This window comes from Poecilia reticulata, linkage group LG7, assembly GCF_000633615.1.
Source record: "Poecilia reticulata strain Guanapo linkage group LG7, Guppy_female_1.0+MT, whole genome shotgun sequence".
NCBI classification, from domain to species: domain Eukaryota; kingdom Metazoa; phylum Chordata; class Actinopteri; order Cyprinodontiformes; family Poeciliidae; genus Poecilia; species Poecilia reticulata.
This window is the reverse complement of record NC_024337.1, coordinates 14,281,572-14,303,202: the sequence shown is the minus strand read 5'-3', so window position 1 is coordinate 14,303,202 and position 21,631 is coordinate 14,281,572. Positions and strand designations below refer to the sequence as shown.

The 21,631-nt window shown below is 38.4% G+C and overlaps 1 protein-coding gene across 1 annotated transcript in view; it reads left to right on the top strand.

Moving 5' to 3' along the window:
* The window catches only part of atp9a (ATPase phospholipid transporting 9A), a 39,619-nt gene extending 19,204 nt beyond the window's left edge, over positions 1-20,415 (top strand). Inside the window, exons 16-28 of the mRNA XM_008414566.2 lie at positions 859-951; positions 1,064-1,147; positions 3,547-3,717; positions 4,862-4,960; positions 6,491-6,580; positions 6,848-6,992; positions 7,251-7,315; positions 8,439-8,594; positions 12,970-13,034; positions 13,199-13,307; positions 13,421-13,478; positions 16,038-16,241; positions 18,473-20,415. Coding sequence (XP_008412788.1) covers positions 859-951; positions 1,064-1,147; positions 3,547-3,717; positions 4,862-4,960; positions 6,491-6,580; positions 6,848-6,992; positions 7,251-7,315; positions 8,439-8,594; positions 12,970-13,034; positions 13,199-13,307; positions 13,421-13,478; positions 16,038-16,241; positions 18,473-18,609 — 1,476 coding nt within the window. The 3' untranslated portion in view covers positions 18,610-20,415. The remainder of the gene's footprint in view (positions 1-858; positions 952-1,063; positions 1,148-3,546; positions 3,718-4,861; positions 4,961-6,490; positions 6,581-6,847; positions 6,993-7,250; positions 7,316-8,438; positions 8,595-12,969; positions 13,035-13,198; positions 13,308-13,420; positions 13,479-16,037; positions 16,242-18,472) is intronic.
* Positions 20,416-21,631: the final 1,216 nt, after the last annotated feature.

The following is a 21,631-nucleotide window of genomic DNA, read 5'->3' as shown; positions in this document are numbered from 1 at the left end:
TGTGTGTGTGTGTGTGTGTGTGTGTGTGTGTGTGTGTGTGTGTGTGTGTGGTGCGTGCGTGCGCCCACTAAGAGCCCCTGTTGATGCATCTTACTGGGACAGACACACATGTTAACATGTAAAAATTAATTTGGCCAGAAGAATACAGACAAATGGCTATAATGAACCTTTATTTTTGCTTTTATGATTAGAAACAGGTTTCTAAATCAAGTTTCAGGAGCCACAGACTGCAGACCCCGTCTGCACTAGACATTACTGTGGCTTTGAAAAATGAGAAACTGAAAAATATGTAATTTGTGAGTGTCTCTTTACTAGTCCACATCCTAACTATATTTCCAAGGGATTGATTTCAAAACCTTCTAGTTTTCTTTTTGCCCTCTCCCTAATTTTTAAAGTAGTTGGGACACCCTGCCCTTTAGAAAAATATTGTTACAGGCTAAGGATTCAATTTCTTCTTCTGTCTGCATATAAAAAAGCTAATAAATGACAGCTCTATTGCCTTTTTTATTATTATTTTTTATGTCAAAGTAGTATGTCATTGGCTGTTGTTTTGAAGCTAATTGCTACTTGACACAAGGCCAGAATATGAAAACAGAATAACAGAAGCATTTTGTCTGAGAAAATCTTCACCTTTTGTCCTGTGACTCACTCTGGTGACTAACATCATTTTTGTTGGCTGATATCTCACTCAGGAAGCCTGAGAGTTTTAAACTTGACTTGATTTCCTGATAAAAGTGACATTAAATCCATCACAATTACCAAATACATCCTGCATTTCCAAACAACAGACTGACAGAGCTCACGTTGCTCAGGAAAACATGTCCTGCAAAAATCAAGTCTTTATCCGCTGGTTTTCAGGACGAATCGACAGGAGAGATAACTTTCTACATGAAGGGTGCTGATGTGGTGATGGCAGGCATCGTGCAGTACAACGACTGGCTGGAAGAGGAGGTAAATGTCCTTTTTCTTTTTGACATGGTGTTATTTTTGCTAGAAAGTCCTCTTACACTGAGAGAGGCTTTGTAAGTTGCTGAACCCAAATGTTCTCGTCTGTGTTTCCTAGTGTGGAAACATGGCGAGGGAAGGCCTGAGGGTCCTTGTGGTCTCCAAGAAGTCGCTGACGGAGGAACAGTATCAGGATTTTGAGGTAAGCATACACTTATAAGATTAAACCGCAGCGAGGCAGAGCCGGTGGTTGGGTCTCAGAGGAACTTTCTGCTAAAAGATGAAGGATTTGTTTGACCCAACGTCGAAGGAAGCCTGCAGAGCTTTAAGTCGGTGCTCCAGAAAACTCCAGTGCTCCAGGCACATCAGCTGACGGACATTACAGATACAGATTAATATTTTGCCCTGACAAGTAAAACCTCTAAATGTCAAAGTGTGTTATTTGGTAATCAGACTAACCTTTGACCCCTATTGGAGCCGCATCCACCCCATCCTCCCACACAAGCACACACACACATACACAAGGCCCTTCTCATTGTTTCAGCAGGGCAGGGCCAGGCCTTCTCCCCTGCAGTCGTTAGCCCCAGGCGCATTTCTGAAGAGTATAATTGAGTGAGCAGAGCTGGTGGGCAGCAGTGAGTCACCATCTGAGTCACACACAGAGTTTGTGTTCCTCTATGAGTCATGGCCAGATTGTTTTTGCTTTATTTCACTTGCAATTTGCCTTGGAGCTGGAGCGTTAAAGATGGGCGTTGCCCGATTGATCATGTCTGCTCCGAGTGTACGGATTTGGAGCGCTGCAGTTTTCATAACTATACGACGGGCAAGTTCAAAAATGTACATTTGTGCTGTAAATGTATTTGCTATTAGCATTAAAGAATGGGGGTCAGTTTGCACACACACATAATAGTGGGGTTCATGTTCTGTCTGGAAAAGTTTGACATTTTATTAAAGGATTCTCTAAATCTGGATCAGATTCATGTATAGAATTAATTTCCTTCTACATTTAAATGGGAAACAGCCTGCAATCATAAAGCGTTTTATCAAGTCAGAGGACTCCAAAGCACTTCGCACTATATTCAGTCATCCATCTATCCCTTTGTTGGTCCATCCATCCATGTATTTGTTTGTCCCTTTCTTCATTCATCATCCATTTGTCTGTTTATCATCCATCCATCACTTTATCTGTCCATTCTTCTCTTTGTCCCTCCATTCAAGCCTTCTATCGTCCATCATCTCTTTTTGTCTCTGTCCACCCATCCCTTTGTCAGTCAGTTCATCCTTCCCTATGTCCATCCGTCCATCCATCCAACCATGTGTCCTTTTTCCCTTCCTTTTGTGTATCTGGCATGTTTACTCTCACAGAAACAGGAGCGTTACTCTTCTTTTTAATTCTCTTTCAAACATAAAATCCAGGTTTGTTCTTTTTTTTTCCCGCTGGTCTGTGATGCTGATAGCATCAAAGCTTATCGACATCTCCTGACTTTTCCTGTTTCTCCGCCTCATTGGCAAAACTAAAGAGGGTGCCAGTGGCTTCTCTCCAAACACACTTACAATGTTAGTAGAGTTTTAAACTCATAGTAGCAGCTACTGTTTTGATTCTCAGCCAAGATTGTTGAGGTGGGCCCCTGCAAGGGAGGGAAGGGGCAGAGTGTGGGTGGGTGTGTGTGTCTGCAGTTTTGCTGTGCAAAGTTGTTTGGCAGTCTGGGAAAATCAAAATAGTTTAATTTATTATGGTTTTGATGCAAACAAATATCTTCAAAGTATAATTTTTTTGTATAGATAGACTAAGTAAAGACATCAATTATCTTTACTTCTCTACTTGGACATGTTTAATGTCAAAATGTAAATGCCCTGAAGAAGGGGGGTATTTTAATAAAAGAGCCGGAAACGGTGCTTCTGCTCCAACGTATATTATTATCTCATTTAACTTACAAACATACACAATGATATCAACGTTGAAACCAGCAGTATGTTAGCAATGGAGCTAACAACGAAATTTGTTAACATTCGGAGCGTCAAAAAAACTCCCAAGTTTTCTGAAAGTTAAAAAAGCACATTTACAACCTCCTGGTGTGTTTATATATACTCATACCTGAAGAAGGGGGATATTTTAATAAAAGAGCCGGACACGGTGCTTCTGCTCCAGCGTATATTATTATCTAAGGAGGAAGTTTCTGTGCTCTTCAATATAGCTAGCGCAAGCGATAGACTCCCCCTGCTGGCTGCATCTGACCATTACATCAGCTAGACATTAACATCTTCAGCCCAAACTCCTGGTAAAGCATGTAACCTCTTAACATCAAAAGAATAAATGTATCTCTGAAATAAACAACTTTCAAATGTATCTCTGAAATAACTAAATTTAAATCCATCACAAAAATACCTGACTAAGTTATCTGTCGTTGTGGTGACAGTTTATTTTTCTCCATTTTTTTTGAACCCTTTTTGTTGCAGACTAACATTTCCTCTTCCTTTTCTTTATCTCTAACAATATTATGCTCTTCTCACTGCTTGCAATGAATCACACTTTTTTTGTGTGTGTGTGTGTTTTTATATCCACCCACGTGTGATATCTCCATTGTTTGTTCTTCTCCCCAGGCGCGGTACGTCCAGGCCAAACTTAGTGTTCATGACCGCTCCCTGAAAGTAGCCACGGTGATCGAGAGCCTGGAAATGGAGATGGAGTTGTTGTGTCTGACCGGGGTGGAGGACCAGCTCCAGACCGATGTCAGACCCACCCTGGAGATCCTCCGCAACGCAGGCATCAGGGTGTGTGGGGTTTTTCATCTTACAGTAGTATTAAACCATTACCATAAAAAGTAAAGAAGCAGACATTTGATTTGCATCTTATATGGTTGCCTCCATAATTTTTCAGTGAATTGARTTACATTGTTTTCACCATTAGTTTGAATTATTTAAATGAATTCAAAGCAAATGTATTTTTGAACCACAGCAAGAAGACAATTCACAGTGGTTTACATTAATAAAAATATTAATGATTTAATAAAGGAATGCAAAGTTGTACTACAGACTAAAGTTAAAATGCTTTCAACTAAGTGGAACCAAAAGCAGCTCTAAACAAATGGAGTTTTTTCCTTGAGAAACTCAGGGTTTCAGCAGTTTTACAGTTTTATGGAAGTTTGTTCCAGATTAGATTAGAGGAATATAAAAACTGAATGTTGCTTATCCAGGTTTAGTTCTGATTTTTAATATTACGCTAGCATCTAAATTACAATTTGGCACACTTGAACTGCATTATCTAAATAGTTCTTTGTCATATGAATAAAGCACAGTTAATGCTTATTTTCTTTTCTGTCATTTTAAGATTTTGCAATTGTTTTGTGCTTTACTTATTTTTTTATTCTTTTTTCACAGATTTTTTGGGGCTATTTTAGAAATATTTGCATGGAATTTTGTTATCTTTTCTCTTCTTTAAACCCCTTCCAACATCTACATAAAGAGGAAAAAAGATGAGGAAGACTGATTGGACACACACACATTTTTATCCTTTAAATAATTTCAGTCACAGACAAAAAAATTGACATCAAGTAAGGCAGAGACAATGGTATAGAAGACCAAGATTTTAGTGACTGTTAAGTCACTTAAATTCATTAGCAAGAAAAAATGTGAGGATCTGTTTATTTTTGCATGAACTTCCGCAATTTGGGAATGGCGAAAAACTGGAGGACCAGACTTCCGTTTCAGTAGTTAGATTTTTTGAAACATACTTAATTTGGACAGATAACAAAAAAAATTCTCATTTTGTCACTTTTTGCAGTAGCTGTAATGGTATAATATATATATTTTGATCCTGTTCTGTAGTTTCTATTTATCTAACTTTATCAGTGATTATTATGTGATCAGTTCAAGCATCAGGTTTCCTCAGACGTAGTTTCTTCTGGTTTCTAATCAGGTTTGGATGCTGACAGGAGACAAGCTGGAAACTGCCACATGCACCGCTAAGAACGCCCACTTGATCACCCGCAACCAGGACATCCACATCTTCAGACAAGTAAGTGCATGACAAGGACGCAGCCTTAAGTGCATATGCAGCAACATTGCAATGCGGTTCCTGTCAGGACAGCTTTGACAGCTTCTTTAGACGCTCGTCATCCAATCATTGTCCACTCCCTCWGACCAACTAGTGGTCAAAGAGCCCCATGCAGCGCTGCATGGAGCTAGAGCCAGCATCCACAGCTGAATAAATCACCTCCCACCAGTGAAAGCATCCAAAAACCACTGTCACAGAGAACAAACAGGCCTTCCCTCAAGCAGAAAGGAGAAACCAGCTGGACCACTCCCAGAGGGAACATGCAAAGGGTTCACTTCCTAATTTGTTTTGCAGGTTTCAGGCTCCGGGGCAGCTTTGATAGACCCCTTCTTTGCCTTCCCCTCTGGAGCAGTGCCAGAGCAGAAGGAGCGCCTGCCATGTGGGAAGGTTACAGCTTGCGTACAACTGTGGTTACTGGAAGAGAATAACAATGGCTGGCACAAGTTGAAAACCTCAGTCCCAGTGGATAGGGGAGTGCTGACTGGGCCTGCAACACATGCATCTGGATTGGCTTCCTGGTGGCCACCAATGGCCCAATCTGGATTGACGTATGAATAGTCAGCAGTTGAAGGATGTTCATGCCACAGCAGGGCTCCTGCTGACAGATTAACGCCATGCCTTGTTTCTGGTGCACTTTTGGAGTTTATATTCAAAGTTGTTTTAGGAATTTATCATATAACACACTTTCTCTTCCCACTTCTTTAAAAGCAGAAGTCAAATGTTGCACACATAAAATGGCAAACCTTTGTTTTCAGGCCCTGGTATGTTGTCTCTCATTGTTATATTCTAGACATACATCCCACTTCTGAACATGGATCGCTTTTAAGCTTATAAATYATGAAATTGTATCTATGACTTATACATGTGTGCCTTGATTATTGACTTAAAACTGTCTCCTACACGTTGTATTATTTGAAGTGTACTAAGATACTTGCACTAGAAACTGCACATAAATGCATGGTMAGATTTTAGGAAATTGTCTTGTTAGAAGAGAAATTGTCTGCTAGTGGAACCAGTACTTTTCCACCAATACTAAGAAATAATTTACTTAAAACAAGTCCCTGTATCTCCTGAAAAGTTACCTTTAAGTTRGTTATGTCACATTTCAAGTGTATTAAGATATTTGCACTAGAAACTAGAGAAAAAAATGCTTGGTAAGCTTGAAGCAGACATGGACTATGTGGCAGAARTAGATCTGTTATGATGACTTTTTCATTTATGTTTAACATTTAGATTCTTGTTGATATATTATTTTTTTTAATGTTGCATCTTTCAGGTTTTGTTGCAGAATTTCCAAGTCAGTTATTAAGTTTCTCCRGCATTTCCATACACTTCAGGTGCTGCCGTTCTTCTGCCTGATAAGCACCAAGCAGATAAAGGCTCACAGATTGCCATCTGTTAGGTTTCCTCTTATGCACATTGTCTGTGCGTTGTGTATGCGAGGACCTAGACATATTCTGTAATTTATAAATGTGGTTGGCCTTGCCACAGGTGACGACAAGAGGGGAAGCCCACCTGGAGCTCAACGCTTTCAGGAGAAAACATGACTGCGCTCTGGTGATATCGGGGGACTCGCTCGAAGTAAGCTGGCTCTCGCCTGTCTAATCCACATCCCACTGTCTTATCTGYCTTTATGAAACTGTGACATGTTTTCAGTGTGATGCGTGATAATATCGCATCCACTGACRCCTTTCTGGATGTGGCCTCCGTGGTTATAGACACTTTCTAAACCGCAGCTGGAGTTTAACTGTAACTTGGGTAAAGGCATCCGAGAGCCACAGCTCAGATCAGTTAAATGTGGTGGCTTGAGGTGCTCACCTGTCCGCTTTTTTTTTCTTCCTTTGGCAGGTTTGTCTGAAATATTACGAGTATGAGTTCATGGAGCTTGCGTGTCAGTGTCCCGCTGTGGTTTGCTGCCGATGCACCCCTACTCAGAAGGCGCAGATAGTCCGGCTGCTGCAGGAGCGAACAGGCAAACTCACCTGCGCAGTCGGTGAGTAACAGCGATTCCATCCAGTCTATCTCTGTCAACCTCAAGACCTTAAATGTCTCAACCACAAACTGCTGTAACCATCTCACCATCACTTCTAACAATTGCAAAGCYGCATTTGTGGAGTYTTTTTTGCATTTATTTTATTTCTGTGACCAAGCCATCTTGTAATCCAGCTAAATTAAGATTAAGGGCATGTCTCGGTTGGTTCTGGTGAGTGATGTGAATCCTGACACCTCCATGACTTTTGTTCTCTCCCAGGGGATGGAGGAAACGATGTCAGCATGATCCAGGAAGCTGACTGTGGCGTGGGAGTGGAGGGAAAAGTAAGACTCTGTCCATCTCGTCGCCTCGCATCGACGTGACGCACCGACAGATATCGCGCTTCCTGTAAAGATATCTCCCACATCCAGAGAGTTGAGGCCGAACTTGCACACAGATTATTCCCTTTATGAGGATCTATTGTCCAAGCAGAGGAAGCGAAGATGACAGGAAGGTTTTAGTCTTTTGGGGAGTCTCTCGGCAGCCTCTTCCAGAATTTTCGTTTATCGTGACCCTGCATCCGCTATGGATGGAAACTCTAAGCAGAACTTGTGTTCAAAAATTAATTACAATGATTATTAAAAAATAATCATTGCAGAATCAGACGGCATCCTTACAAAATGGTAGAAGCACATGGTGCTTTTCACACAGCATCAGGTTYTAGTGTTTGCAGATATCACCAATTAGATGTTGTGATATTCAAGGCGTTTTTTATTTATTTTAATCCTGATGATTAAAATAAATCATCAGGATTTATTTCTTAACTATATTGAAGTTCAGTCATATTGGCTGTGTTACAGATTAGTTTTATGGCCCAAACCAGAATTATTTGCTTGCTGATGTTTGGGTCAGGGTTGGGCTTTTGTGGTGTGTTTAATAAGCCTGCAGCAAATACAGCACAGAGAAAATCAAACAAAATGAATGATATAAAGTTGGATTAAAGATGCAGAATATAACTTTCGTAAAAAATWATTTTTACATATTTGTTAAAACTGTGTCCATGTTGTGACAGTGTAATGTGAAATGGATCACCTGTGAAAAGATTGAGGTCTCCCGTAAGTAAGGTAAAGAAGTTAATCATACACAAGCACAACTTACTGATGATTTGGAATTGACTCACCCTGCAGTTACAACAAGCAACAAGATCGAGCGGGAAGACATTAAACAAAAGCTAAAAATGAGAGAAGTTGCACTGCTTTCTCAAATTATGGTCTGAAAACGACAGCAGTAAAATTGTAATTAAAATATATCAGGTTTACTTCAGGCTCGGGCCTGTAATTAAAGTTAATTGGTCGGTTCAGATCTGGCTCAGACACAGTGTCTATCAAGCTGGATTTTTTAGGCCCAATCTAAACTCTAGGTTTAACTCTTCGTATTCTCAGAGGCCTCTGTCCTTTTTTTCTGCAGGAAGGAAAGCAAGCCTCTCTGGCCTCCGACTTCTCTGTGACTCAGTTCAAACATTTGGGTCGACTCCTCATGGTCCACGGTCGGAACAGCTACAAGCGATCCGCCGCCCTCAGCCAGTTTGTCATCCACAGAAGCTTGTGCATCAGCACCATGCAGGTAGCGCTAAAACATTGAAACGTTGTTGTTCTTTTTCTGAAGATTCTAGAAAACATTTTAACCTCTGAATACAGAGGGTTGAAAAAAATTATGCAATCCCTTGAATTTCAGAACCACAAAATTTCACTGTAATTTAATTTTTGGGGTTTGATTTATTGCGGTTAACAAATAGAAGTGCTTATTTGTGAAATGGAAATAATATAGTACAGGTTTCTTCTGGTCTTTATTTTAACAACAGCCACTTACCACGCCATAAAGTCATAATGGGTCCCATTTWCTGTTTTACAGACCATGTAGTGGGTACAGTAACATGTGAAGGAAGCTGCTTCAGCCAAATGGGACCAAACTGAACTGTTTACCCTACATTTGAAAAAATACTCTGCAAAAACACAAAATCTTAGAGTGTTTTTGGTTTAGTTTCTAGTGCAGATATCTTAATACTCTTGAAATAACACAAAACTAACTTTTCAGTAAGATATAGGAGCTTGTTTTAAATGAACAATTGCTTAATATAGGTAAAAAAACAACAACTTCTAGTTTCACTGGCTGATTATCTCACATATACAAGACATCAGTGGAAGTAGTACTATTTTTAACCAGTATTAAGAAATTATTGACTTAAAACAAACTCCTATAACTTGCTAAGAAGTTACTTGAAAGTTAGTTTTGTCTTATTTCAAGTGYGCTAAGATATTTGCACTAGAAAGTGGACCAAAAGTTCTTGGTAAGACTTTGTGCTTTTGTAGTGGGAGAAAACATTTTGTCTCATTMTGGACTTTTTCATCCACATGGTCAAACGTATCATTGGCAGTGAGGGGACCGCTTTTCTCAGCAGTTAAGTTCTTAGGAAGATGGATGGAGCAATTTATTTATTTATTTAAATTTTTAAACAGGAAAAGATGAAAAGAAAACGGACTTCGATTTGCAGAACATGGAAGAAACACAAAGATATCCAACATCACATCGTATAAATATACGCTGCAGACATACAGACACAACAATTTACAAAATAGTAAACACTTAACAGTGATTGCAAAAGAAGATGTTTAACAGATGAGGATTCCTAAAAGGTGCCGGTAGACTGCATGTAGAAAAATAATTTGTGGAGTTTTTAAAGACTGATATAGTGGTGGGCATTTATCGTATCATTTTCTTTTCACAATACGATTTTGGTTTATTGTTGTCACAATAAATTCCATCCATCCATTTTCTTGCACCCTTGTCTCTTGGTGGGGTCGGGAGGGTTGCTGGTGCCCATCTCCAGCTAACGTTCCGGGCGAGAGGCGGGGTTCACCCTGGACAGGTCGCCAGTCTGTCACAGGGCAACACRGAGATACACAGGACACACAACCATGCACACACACACTCACACCTAGGGAGAATTTAGAGAGACCAATTACAATAAATTCCAGTTAATGTTTAAAAAAAACCCTAAATTTGTATTTTTGGTACTTTTAGTTGTACTTTTTTCTCCACTGTTTAATAAAGGTATATCAATAAATATCAATGCATTTGAAAATGTGATTAAATGTGTGCATTTCAGTGATACAAATCATACTTTTTATGCGACTGGTGTCCTAAATGGGTTATGATTGCTGTGTCAGGTAGAAACAGCCATACATGCCTTTAAAAAAGTAATAAATAAATAGTTCTTAAAGTTATTTTTATTATTATCACAGTAGTATCACAAAATATTGTGATATCACCAGTGGTGGAGAAAGTACTCACAAAATTTACTTAAGTAAAAGTACAAATACACAGACCAAAATGTACTCAAGTAAAAGTCAAAGTACCATATTAACATTTTACTTAAGTAAAAGTAAAAAAGTACTGACTTTTAAAAATACTTAAGTATTAAAAGTAAAAGTACTTGCTGAATAGCCTAATTGCTAATATCATTAAGTGTACCAATCGTATTTAATTTTAATAGATCAGTAATGTGTCATTTTAATGAACAATGCCACAGATAAAGCATGTTTTTATTGTGTTTACTCTGTAACATAGTTTAGACTTAGATATGTGATTCTATGAATCATAATTTCAGGGATGGAAACTTCTTGTCTCCTGTCCTAACATAGCATAAACTTCACTTTTTTTGCCACACATTTATTTTGAAAGAAATCCAACTGGCACAGGAGGACATGGAACCAAGGAGCCACGTAGCAGAGTTGTAGTCTAGACCACCGAACCCAAGACCAAATCAAAACCAGCACTCCGCGCTACATGACAATAACATTAAGTGCACCTATCAAAATTGCTTCTCAAATTGATCTGAAAGATTCACTTTCCCATAAAAACACCTAGATATTAAATACTTAGAGCTGAAATAAATTTAACCAGTATCAATTCAAACTCTTCTTCATTCTGTTTTGCTTTCATCTCTGTGCCACAATCCACAGAGGTCTCCTGCCATCCCTAAAAATATAACACCCTGGGCGGTTGCCCATATTGCCAATGTCAGAAATAATAATTGTCTGCACCATTAAACATAGCAATTAACAACACTCAACTATGAACACTGTCCAAGGCCCAATAAGCAAGAAGTAACCAAGCAGGAGGAGCACCGTGACTGTTCTCATCCTCCCTCCTGCTGCAACGTCTGCCACCATGACAGGTGCCGAAAACAAAGAGCAATGAGCATGCTCTGTGTTCCTACGTTCTTGTTTTATTTATTCGCCAATATAAAGATATTTTAATGAAATAAAATAGCTACTGCAGTGTACGCAGAGCATTACAAGAACAAAGAACGGCTCTCAGTGAGGCTTCAGCACTATAGGACTTGGTTAAGATCCGTCCAGAAGAATCGGATCGTCCATGAATGTCATATTACAATATTGCACTTTGGTCACAGCGTTGTCCCATATATGCAACACCTCAGTCAACACCTCCACACAGTAATTCAAGCATGAGTGACAACTTTTTTTCATCGCAGAAAAAAAGTTGTACTAGCTGTACAACTTCAGTACAGCTAGCTTTGCTAGCATCACGTCCACAGAGCTTACCTTTCTTTAAGCTTTCCTTCCAAGTGACGTTAAAAATTGGACGAAGTCCAACCATCTGTGAAAGCGAAGCGCTGCTGATTTTACATGTCGCCATATCTTATGATTTATGCAGCGCTATTATATTACTCCCGCTCAGAGGAAACCACTGCGCATGTCTGGAGCTCCGCGTGCGAGTAAAGGTGGAGCCGATGGGTGACAACAGACACTAAGTCACGTTATTGCTTGGATTTTACGGCGCCACCTTAAATCCCCCAATTTAACATTTTAACGGGGGAAAAAAGCGCAACGCGACTTGGATGTAACGAGTAACGCGACAGTTTGTAGAAATGTAGTGAAGTAGAAAGTACAGATACTTACTGTAAAATGTAGTGGAGTAAAAGTAGAAAGTATCCATTATTAAATCTACTTAAGTAAAGTACAGATACACAAAAATTGTACTTAAGTACAGTAACGAAGTACTTGTACTTCGTTACTTCCCACCACTGGATATCACCATATCACCTGCACCGAGCTGGTAATGGCAAGTATTTGWTTTTTAACAGACCTAGTTGAGCGAGTGACCATTTCCAATGCTGGAAGTGAACCTGGTTTGGAGGCKGCAAAAGAATACAAATGCACACCACACTTTTTAGTTTTCTGTTTGTAAATATAAAAAACAAAGTATGATTTTTCTTCTGATTCAAAATTGCCTGCTTTGCCTTGACACATATAGTCTCAATAGAAAACAATAGTTTGTGGTTGTTCACATGGAGCGTCGGCCTTTGCAAGGCGTGTAAATAGAAATCTTGTCTGTCCAAAAATAAATCTGCATACCTACAGACAGGCAAATGTCTCTGGGCTTGTCATGGGAAGGTGGGGTGGACGATGACTCATAGGACGCAGGCAGTGGTGCCCTTCTGAGACAGCATTCCCATGTCCCAGTCCAAACTCAGCCCCCAATCTGGAGGGACATCCCATGACTCACTGGACCATGGACTTTATGGCTTTTAGGAGGCTTTTCTCCACCTCCCTCAGATTAAAAACGACCACAGATGGAAGCTGAATGTTTGGTTGGCAGCTCGGCACTGGAATCATTCATCTCCCAAGTTTAACTGAGAGGCTTGAATCGGTTAGTGTTTATTAGTTCCCTGCAGCTGTGGTGGGGGGAGGTATAAAATGTATACACCTGCTTCTGAATGCTCCCATCTGATTTAGTTTTTACAAAGCTGTCTAAATGTTATGAAACACATTTCTTTTGATTTGTATGTTAAAAATAACTCGGGGAAATTTTCTCACATTCCTGTTCCCAACTCGCGGCCATTTAGCAAACATTAAGCGAAATAAAAAGGAATACAACTGAGTATTTGTTTTCTGCTTTTTCTCTGTTTCTGCAGGCTGTTTTCTCCTCTGTTTTCTACTTTGCTTCAGTCCCGCTCTACCAGGGATTTCTGATTATTGGGTGAGACATAAGCTCTCGGAGTACTGATGACTTATTAACAGAATATTTAGCTGACTTTGTTCCCTGGAATGTCCTCCTTTTTTTTTTTTTTTTTACCCAAAAGGAAATCGGAGAAGAGGAAAAAGTGAAATTATGATACATGTTTCGTAAATCTTCTGTTGCAGTTACTCCACCATCTACACCATGTTCCCCGTCTTTTCCCTGGTGTTGGATAAGGACGTTAAGTCGGAGGTTGCCATGCTTTACCCAGAGTTGTATAAAGATCTGTTGAAGGTATTGATGAATAACACTCTTTAAGTGTTGCTATGCAACTTTGTATTGTTGGTGACACAGAAACAAATGAGAAATTAGCTTTTTTCTCTTCTTCTTTTTCTTTACTTCCACAGGGCCGACCGCTGTCTTTCAAGACTTTTCTAATTTGGGTCCTTATAAGTATATATCAAGGTAAAATTGAATAGTTTGACGACTTGATTTTCTATGAAAATCCTCACTGAAGTTTTTTTTACATTTTGTCACTGTACAACTAGCAATGCACTGATCCACTTTTTTCATTTCCGATACAATAACGATATCTGAAGTTTAGAATGGACTGATACGATACGGTACTGATATTGATATCGGATTGATGCATCTCTAATTACAACTACAAGATCTGTTGTCTTTTGTAGTGCGTCTCTACCAGTATCAATATTTAAGTGTTGGTACTGAATCCTGATTTGATTTCAGTCTGTACTTTGACTGGACCATTCTAACACATGAATATGTGCTTTGAGTTTGACTCCTGGTTTAGGGGAGGATGGCTCTGTCTTGCTCAAACCTGGAAAGAGTACAAATATAATGTACTTGAGTAAAAGTTGCTTTGACAAACATTTTACTGAAATACAAGGAAAGTTACTCAAATAAAAGTAAGAAATACCTCATTAAAGTAAAATTTACTTAGTCACATTTTTTATCTTAATACTAACCAATCCGAATGAGTAATGATATTTTTTCTGGTATTTTTATTCATTAACTGATATGATTTCAGTTGTAACTGAGTGAAATTCTTTACTCAAATCAAACTGAAGTAAAAGTAACAATTCAGGTTTTATAAACGACTTGAAGAAAAGGCAAAGTACAGACAAGTTGTTCTTAACTACAGTGACATGAGTAAATGTAACTAGTTACTTTCCACCCCTAGTTTTCCTGTGGAGATCTCCAATATATGAAATGAGAATTTTGCTACAATAAAAGTGACAAATATCCTCGCAGTCTTTTTAGTAACATATCTGTCACTGCCAGCACAGATGCCAATATTGGTCCAGCAATGAAACTTACCCATTAATAAACTTAAGTACATCAGTGTGTATAATTGTAGCACAAATTAATACACAAAAGAAATGATGTTTATACATTCCCTAATGGAACCAACAGTGAAAAAACTGTAGTTGCACAACAAAGCTGATGATCCGAATCAAACTGTCAGTTTTGGAGGTTTTATTACGATCATTTTATTTTCTCAGTGACAATAAACGAAGCAATAAATGCTCCTCCCTAGTTTGCGGTTGTGCCCTACTCYCAGGACGGCTCAACCAGAGCTGAGTGAGATGTTCGAAGCGTAGAGTTTTGTTTTAGAATTTAGCGCCGCTTTAAACTTTTCTACAGCCTTCTTCCTTCATGGGGTTTCTTCCTCACTGGGCAAGAGACATTTATTTGTGGTGCATATTTTGGCAACGAGACAATCCGAAGAACTTGACATAATGGAAACATGAAAATTTTAATTTTCAGGTTTTTAATTTTATGAAATGAAAGCCATATATAATATCCCTTTTTCTGTAGTTCTGTTACTCTAACAGAATCTTGATGAGAATAATTTTAATTTACGATATACATGTGGAAGGTTTGTTGGAGTATGTGGCTGTGTACTTATCCAGTTGGCTTTTGGTGTTTTAAAAACATCAGACGGTAGAAAATGTTGAAGTTCAGGTAGGCTGAGGCTGTTTCTACCAAACGGCTGCATCGCTCTACCTTAATCACCCAACAACCCACACACTTTGAAAGCAGAGGGAAGTTTCCGACACGCACCATTAGCCATGAAAAGCTGTTTACCGTCGCTTAMTGAGCTACACCCTGAAAGTTTTTATCCATTTCTAACAAAACAGGAGTTTCCCTTTTTACCAGTGGGCTTAAGCTTGTTTGCAAATCACTATTACAATTGCTTGAATAGAACAAAGCGAATATCAGAAAAAAAAAAAAAATTCAGCACTGTTTGTGTTTTGATTTGGATCATTTTAAAGGAGCTTGTTGGTTACCAGTGAAGAATGAATTATAAATGCATTTTCTGTTTTCCATTATTTTACTGCTGGGGATGTTTTACATTCCATGTTTTAAAATGTCATATTAGTGTTTTTACAAAACCAATCTGCTCCTGTAGACTTTATTTTTATATGTGAATAAAATCTGATCACATAACGCATATTGGGTAAAAATGTCAGACCTTCTGCTGACCTCTACCTCATATGTAGTTAAGAAACTTTATCTAAATCTGAGTTTCTGCTGTTGGATATTTTTTAACATCATTGTTCAGGAACCTAGAAACTGGTTTTGCTCCAGATAATTATTCAAATAGAGCTTGATCTGGACTGCTGTCTGCCAATCAGAAAGCTCTACTATAAACGGGAACATTATTTTATAATTTTATTGGCACTAACGTTGGTGTCAGTTGATATTAGTCGTGTTTTTGAACATATTGGTATTGGTTCAATAAACAAAGCTGGGTTGATGTGAACAACCGATATTTATTTTGATCTCATTGCCATCTGTTACTTGCCGTTTATTTTTTCCCAAAGATGATAAAATGTTTAAGTGGTAAATCAGTTATCAGCTGTAACAGATTTGTAAATCAGCCCAAATTTTCACTTTTAGTAGTAATCATTCCCCCTTTTAATGAGTAAGAAATTAAGCAGCAACATTCCCAGAAGGTAGAAAGCAAAAGCAACGTTTTATTTGTGTTGTCATCCACAGGGAGCATCATCATGTACGGAGCCATGCTGCTCTTCGAGTCCGAGTTTGTTCACATCGTCGCCATTTCCTTCACCTCTCTGATTCTGACCGAGCTGCTGATGGTGGCCCTGACCGTTCAGACGTGGCACTGGCTCATGATAGTCGGCGAGCTCCTGAGTTTGGCGTGCTACATCGCTTCGCTCGTGTTCCTGCACGAATTCATAGGTGAGTAATGTCCTCATCGCTCCTGATTTCAGCTACTTCAAAGATGGATCGTTGTGTTCCAGAAAACAAAACAAAAGCCTGATATAATTTCACTGCAGACTGAATTGTGTTTTTCTGCTTTTGCTGGCCTTGAAATAGGACGTCAGCATGCAGCGGTATGATTGGGGGAGGGCTTGCTTTTTAACGGGTCTCCTGTGTGCAGTAAACTGTGGAATTAGCAGGTCTAGAGGTGAATGTATTGACAATATGACCCGGCGTGTCTCAGGCATTCTGTAGCATCAAAGAGGAAATGCCACCAGTTTGGTTGGTTTCCTCTGAGCTGTGTTTTGAAAAAAATGCAATATAAACGCATTCATAATCGCAAAATGAGCATTTACATATATGTATTCTTTTTGGGAATAATCTCTCTCTATTTTGTTGTTTGTTGCCAAACTGTTAAGCATCTATTTACACCGGCCACCACAAAATAATCCAGTTTTGCTTTTTTCCCATATTAAGCGTCCTGTAATAGTGAATGCCCTGACCAAAAGCTCTCCAGGTTTTTATTTTCAGCTTTATGTGAGGCGTGGAGCTCCATTTTCAGCCTGAAATCTCGACCACTGAGGAGCATGACTGGCATGTGGTCAAGTTTACCCTTTCTGGGCTTTTTTTTTTTTTCTTCTCTGTTTTCTTCCCTCTTCAAGTCAGACTGAAATAGACTTTAGATGCTGTTTTGTTGCATGTGCAGTTTATACATTTTAACTGAGCTTTTTCCAATATTTCTTTCCCTTCCCTGCATATTAAGCTGTCTGGGTCAATGTCGTTCCCGCTGTGGGAGATTCCAAGGAAAAATAATAAAGACAAGAAGTTATTGTTGGTTAATTGTGAACATGCTCAGCAGTAAATGTTGCGCTCGTCTTATTGAGATAATTATGTTTTGAAACCCTTGTTGCCCTAATTAATGTCAGTGAGGCAAAATGCACAACATGCCCAGAGCTTAGTGTGGACAAACTATTCTTACTTTACTCAGTTACGTTACCAGATGTCATTTTGTCAGTTTGCTTTTAGGCCTTTAAATGTGATCAGCTTGTGTAAAAGGATTTGTTAACCTTACCTTGTGGTAAATGTAAATTACTGTACAACACATGCTGCGCATTATTATTCTGTCTACTAATTTTTACTTTTTTATTAATTCCTCTTAACAATTATTCACAGTTCAAAACACATGTCATGCATTTAAGGGATTTTTCCTGCAGAAAATGTTGCTGAACCCCATTGAAAACCTCATGACTATTCCACCAAATACGGATTTCTGAAAACTTCCTGAGTTAGAGTATTGTTGTTTCTAAATGAAAATGAATTTGTTCTCTTGCATTATTTGAAAACTGAATCTTTTTCATTATTTTGACCATTTTTCATTTCCTGCAAATAAGTACGAAATCTATGCTTGGAATTTCAGAAACACGTCAGTAGTTCATAGAATGAAAGAGCAATGTTCATTTTACTCAAACATATACCTATAAAAAGTAAAATCAGAAAAGCCTATTATTTAAAGTGGTCTCTTAAATGTTTCCACAATTTTTTTTAAAGCACTAGTGGCCTTTATTTGCAGCAGTTCAGACAGGAAATGAGGACAGAGAGGGAGGTCAGAGTGTAAAGAACAACTTTTAGCTAAAATGCGATAATAGAGAAAATGCTAAATTGCTGAGACCCTGAGTCCTTTAAATCAAAGCTAAAAACCTATTTGTTTATAGTTGCCTATTCTCTGAAATACAGTTGTTTTATCCTAGTTAAAGCGTCCAAACTATTTTCATCGTTTATCCATAACCTGTCACTTTATGTGCTGAAGTTGTTGGCGTGTAGAACAATAAATAGAGTCAGTGGTTACTGACTTCCGGTGAATAAAACCTCGGCCTCCCTATGTGTTCACATCCCGACCATACTATGGTTTCCATCGTGCTTCCAACTGTGTTACCAAAGAGACTCTTAAGCTCGTGTTTGCTGTCACTGTTACTAGTGCATTTAAAAAACCTACAGTAAACAATCTTAGCCTGGTGGCCCGCCAGGCTTATAGTACACTAGAGGAAACCCTGATACTTGCCTTCTTTATTCTTTATGTCTTTACATAAAGAATAACTGAGAGGTCTATTGTAAACTTTTAGTGTTTCATGAGGGTTGATGAAATCTTTAGCACTCAGAATTGCTGGCTTGTGCTCTTCATCAGTCTAACTTTGACTCTTCCTCTGTAACAGACGTGTACTTCATCACCACGGTGTCGTTCCTGTGGAAGGTGACCGCCATCACGCTGGTCAGCTGTCTGCCTCTGTACATCCTCAAGTACCTGCGCAGACGCTTCTCTCCACCCAGTTACTCCAAGTTGACCTCGTAAAAAAAATAAAAATAAAAAATAGAACAAACTCTCCTGCCACGTTTCCTGAAAAGAGAAATCCCACATCTTCACCTTTGCCAGGGATCCAAAGACACATTTTATTCCTTTTTAAATTCTGAAAAGCTCTCTGATGGGACAGATAGTTTACTAAAAGYGATAAAGCAGTGTTAATTGTGTTTGATGCATGGTTGATTGATGGGGTTCTCTGTGTGGTAAGCTCCTGCAGTAAGATTAAACTGACCTGATTCAACCAGTTTTATGAAACATTTATTATAAGTGATAAATTTTGCATTTAAAATGCCTTCAGGACAAAAATAGAAACATCCACACGCCACGAGACAAATGAAAGCTGCACACTCTGTTTCATACTGCTACCAGGAAAGGAGCAAGAAAAGTTGACATCTGGCTCTGAATTCCTGCCTAAGCAACACACCTACTTACTTAGAGAAAAAGTGAGATTGACGTAGATTTCTCTCAGGAGTTGATTCACGTTCTCCTCAAACAGCAACTCGTAATTCAAGGTTTAAAAGTCTAAAAGTGARACGGTTTTACAACATGGGCTTTGCTAAACTGAGACATGATTAAACTTGCGTATTCGCTGATGCGTCACCCCCAAAGCTACAGCTCAGCACGACGGAGGTGGCAGTGTCTCCTTTTTTAGCACGACCTCTGGTGTCTGATGTTAAATCCGTCCCCGACGTCTTTGTTTGGACCGTGACTTGTTGGTATTTGTGGAGAGTGGTCCGAACGYCGGCGAGCCTCTCCGCCGACGTGCAGCCTGGCGGAGGGCTACACACAACCTCTAATGTGGCGGGCCGACTGCGGCCGCGCACTCAGCCCTGCATGATGACTCAAAGCCATAGCTGAAAATATACCCCAGTGACTGAGTCGCTGTCCTTGGGGGTCCCACACTGCAAAAACACAAAATCTCACAAATCATTTTTTTTCTCTGGTTTCTAGTGCAAATATTTTAGAACACTTAAAATAAACAAAACTACCTTGCTTGTAACCTTTCAGGAAGATATATGAGCATGTTTTAAGTCAACAATTCCTTAATATTGATGAAAAAAAATGCTAGTTCCACTGGAAGATTATTTCGCTTAGAACATGGTGTTTGTTATAGGTGAAATAATCTTCCAGTGGAACTAGTAATCATTTCATCAATATTAAGGAATTATTGACTTGACAGGCTCATATATCTTGCTGAAAATCTACTTTTTGTGTTATTTCAAGTGTCAAGATGTTTACACTAGAAACTGCACAAGAAATGCTTTGTAGGATTTTGTTTTCGCAGTTCATCTACTTTAACATCTGTGAGTTAACAAAAGGGATCAAAAAATTACTAACACTGCACTTTAACAGAAGCTAATGTGATGCTAAGCACCTCAGATTCATTTCACCCATGTTGTGATGAACTGTAAATATTTCCCAGCTATCAGTAACATGGCCACAAGTCGTTTATAACGTATTTATTTTGCGTGTTTAAAGAAAAGGGGAACGAAGCATGAGGCTTTGTACAAACTGTGCCATCTTGAGTCTTTTCTTTTTGCTATGTAGGACTGGATTTTTTTTTATTATTTGTACTAAAACCTGAATTCTTTAAACTGTTTGCACATTTTTAACTTCTCTGGAATATTTTTATGTTAAAGTGTAAAGCATTAATTATGCTAAAAATGGTTTGCTTGTACATGCAAAGCTTATGTTTTATTTAATTTTATTGATTGCACTCAAGGGAACGGAACAAAAAAAACTGAAATGTGCTGATGTCAATATTGTGATCATTAATAAATGTGGGTTTTTCTTGCTGTTTTTGTGGATGATTTGATCTTTTTATATTTTATTTATCTTTTTATTTTTCACTTATTCATGTAAATTACATTTAAGTAAAAGTATATATCAATATTCAGTTTGGATTTAATGAACCAAGTGAAAGTAGCTCATCATTGTGAGATGGATGGAAATGAGAAATTATTTCTAAGGTTTTATGTATTTCTAAGGGTTTATGTATTTCTAAGGGTTTATAATGATTTAAATCTGGGGTGTCCAAACTTTTTGTCACCTGAGCCAAAATCGTCAAGTCTAAGAACTTAAAAAAATGGGCCTAAAAAATGTTATACTTTTCACAATTCAAAACACCAAATTATAAGAGTTACCACTTTTTGTTTACTTACAATAAACTAAGCATGCAATATTTTAGTTAAATATATAAATCAATTGTTTTACAGGGAGGGGATGTGTAAATTGTTGAACATCTGAAACTTATAGATGATTGGTCTTGTTTACATTAATACAAGAAAGAAAATTATGGAAAAATAACAAAATAAATCTACATTTAGCCTCCTCTAAGCTGATCTGTTAGCTCCTGAATCTGCTTCAGAGTAGATTCTCTTTCGCAATGAAATCAACAAGTAGAAACCCTGATTATTTTCAATTTATTTGCAATAATTTTATCCTCATTAAGAATAAAAAGCCTCCATCTGCATAAACCACGTGTGAACTTGGCAAAACAAATCTGTACTAATCTTGAATTGCAGTTTAAAGCCACAAAATAAACGCCAGTCCAGGGGCCTAGAATGGCCCCCAGTCCACACTTTGGACACCCCTGTTTTATTTGAAACAATGAATTTCAAGGAAGAAATGTCTACATTCACCTGGACCTTGTAGAGAATGCTTAAGGTGGTTTAATTGTTTTTTTTGTGTGTGTTTTTTTTAACCTACCATTGGTAACCATGAGTAACCAAACCTGGTAGCTTCACAGCATGCTTTAACTAGTTGAGGTCTTGTTCACAGATGAGAGAACAATGAAACGGGGATCCATAGGTGGACTGTTGTGGTGAGAAAGAGCTGAGCCAACAGGTTTAGATAAGCTTTCAACCATCCAGCTACCGAAGCTGCAAAGGAACATTTGACTAAATATTCATGATATATATGTGGATTAAAGAAAATCCACAATAAATTCAGTTTGTTCTAAAATCCTTTGCAGTTGTAATTGTTCCACCTCAGTTTAGATTCAGCTGAGAGT